Source organism: Aureococcus anophagefferens, assembly GCF_000186865.1.
Source record: "Aureococcus anophagefferens unplaced genomic scaffold AURANscaffold_34, whole genome shotgun sequence".
NCBI classification, from domain to species: Eukaryota; class Pelagophyceae; order Pelagomonadales; family Pelagomonadaceae; genus Aureococcus; species Aureococcus anophagefferens.
The window spans coordinates 418006-420642 of record NW_008705592.1 but is presented as its reverse complement, the minus strand read 5'-3'; the positions used below and the strand labels follow the sequence as shown (position 1 = coordinate 420642).

General features: G+C 71.8%; 1 protein-coding gene across 1 annotated transcript in view; it reads left to right on the top strand.

The window, feature by feature from the left end:
- AURANDRAFT_67217 (hypothetical protein) overlaps positions 1-2637 on the top strand; it is a gene marked incomplete at both ends in the record, with an annotated part of 8177 nt that overhangs the window by 2015 nt on the left and 3525 nt on the right. Inside the window, one exon of the mRNA XM_009042589.1 lies at positions 67-2591. Coding sequence (XP_009040837.1) covers positions 67-2591 — 2525 coding nt within the window. The remainder of the gene's footprint in view (positions 1-66; positions 2592-2637) is intronic.

Sequence of the window (2637 nt, the reverse complement as noted above, 5' to 3'; positions counted from 1 at the left end):
CCTGCGCGCCGGTCCCGCGGTCGCGCCTTGTGTGCAAGGACTGCGAGATCGTCTTCAAAGAAGCAGATACCGCCGGCGCGGAGCTCGTCGTCGTCGTCACGGACGAGTCGGCGGGCATCGCCGCGTCGCCGCCGGGCTTCGCGTCCCTCACGGCGCGGGGCGTCGAGCTCGGCGGGCGGCGCTGGGCCGGGAGCGTCCGCGAGCTCGGCGCGCTCATCTGCGCGTTCCCCTTCGAGCCGAAGGACGCGCACACCGCGCGCGTCTACGTCGCCTGCGAACCGTGCAGCCTCGACCGCGACGCCGTGGTGGCCGCCTTCGACGCTGCGCGGAAGATCGACGGCGTCTACGAGCGCGTCCGGCCGACGATCCCCGTCGCCGAGGCCGCGGCGTTCGCGCGGCGGATGCGGCGGACGCACCTCGTGCACCTCGAGCTCCAGGGCGGGCGCCTCGCCGCGGACCAGGACGAGGACTGCAGCCTGCGGCTCGAGGTCCAGGTGCGGGGTATGCCCGGGAACCTCGTCGTGCAGGACGTCATCTCGCGCCTCGACGTCGACAACGTGCTCCGGCGAATGACCATCTCGGAGTTCGTCGCCATGTACGTCAGCAAGAACGAGACGCGCGTCACGCGCCTGGTCGTGGCCGCGACGCCGCTGCGCAAGTCCTTCGCGCGGCGGCTCATCGACCTCGTGACGGACACGGCGACGACCGCGGAGGGCATCGTCGACGCCGCGCCCGCGGAGTGGGACGTGGCTTCGGACGTGCTCTGCCCCGGGCCGCTGCGCCTCGGCCAGCGCGGGCCGCGCATGATCCGCCTCAAGGTGATCTGCGAGGACGCCGCCGTCGGCGACGGCCGCTTCCCGCCGCTGCTGAGGGGGCCCGACGGGGAGCACGACGGCTTCGAGAGCCTCGGCGACGAGCCGCCCATCGTCGTCTTCGTCACCGACGAGAAGACGGGCGACGTGCTCCTCGCGCGGAGCATCGCGGGGACCGAGGCCTGTCTCTGGTTCACGCTCCACGACGTCTGGACGCGGGTCCGGGGCGAGCTCCTGCTGGACAACCCCTACATGGAGTCGTCCAAAGGCGCCGTCCCGACGGCCTTCTACTCGACGAACGAGCGGATCTGCGCCCTCGACTGGAAGGCCCTGGAACGCACCGCCGGCACCGACCTCCTCGGCGCACCGCTGGTCCCGCATCGCGGCGGACGATCGGTCCTCGAGCGCGTCGACGAACCCGACGACGTCAAGCTCGGCGACCTCTTTCCCCACGACCCGGCGCCCGGGCGCCGCGCGAGCCGGGGCATCCTCGGCGTCTCGCTCCGCGGCATCGAGTGGGCCCAGGTGGACCTGGTCCTGCGCGTCGGCAACGGCTCGGGCGACCTCTTCCGGGACGACCTCCTCGCGACGTTCCCCGTGCCCGACGTCATCAACGAGCCGAGCCTCCAGGACATCATCGTCTTCATCTTCGAGCACCGCACGGTCGGCGGCCGCCTCGGCCGCGAGTTCCGGAGCGTGCTCCAGATGCCGGAGACGCGCGTGACCCTTGATGGCGTCGAGCTCGCGCCGGGCGCGCTCCAGTCGCCCCTGGACCGGAGCCTGGTGCAGCCGCTGGCCCTGCACACGCCGGAGGGCGAGCCCATCGTCATCAGCGTGCTCTCCGACGAGTTCGGCGAGCGCTTCCGGCGGGACCTGGCGCCCGCGGACGACCTCGGCACGTTCCTCGTGCTCGCCAAGGACGCGCGCGGCCCGCTCTGGGACGTCCTCCGGTGCCCCGCGGCCGACAACCACGCCTCCGTCAAGGACGCCGTCGAGGACGTGTTGGAGATGCCCGGCGCGCTCGATGCGGAGGGCGCGTCCGTCTCCTTCTGCCAGGGCCGGCCCGAGCACGCGGAGGATTACCACACGCACTTTGCGCACCTCGTCGACGGCCAGTTCGTCGGCGAGACGCAACTCATCGAGGACCCCGCGAGCGTGTCCGTCGCCTTCCTCACGCAGCGCAGCGAGCTGGCGCGCATCGGCGATCCGCCCTTCGCGTGCGTCGTCGCCGACTTCCCCGGCTCGACGCTCCGCGCGGGGACGCGCCTCGACGTCGCGATCTTGCACGGCGACGACAAAAAGGACCTGCTCAAGTTCGACGTCGTCGTGCGCATGAAGCTCCCCCAGGTCATCGCGCAATGGGTCGGACAGGGCATCGAGCCGACGATCCACCGGCTCCACGCGGGCGGCGAGATCTCCGAGAAGATCTACGACCATCTGTGCGACGACGTCGTCTGCGAGGTCGAAGAGGCGCGGTCCATCCGCATCGCCGTCGACGGCGGGCCGGAGCGCGATATCGACTATGACGACCACCTCGGCGCGCTCCTGGGTCCGTCGCCGCCCGAGCGCGTCGCCGTGACGGTCTGGCTCGACGACCGGCGCAAGAAGGTCCCGCGGACGCAGTGGACCAAGCTCCAGCACGGCTGCTGGGCGACCATGGCCAAGGAGCGGGTCATGCGCGGCGAGTTCATCTACGAGCTCGACTGCTGGAAGCGGCTCACGGTGTCGGGCACGGCCCTCGCGAGCGTCTACTGCGTCGGCGAGAGCGCGTTCCTCGAGGTCGGCGTCGCGCTCGGCCTCTTCCCCTGGCCCGCGCGTGGCGACG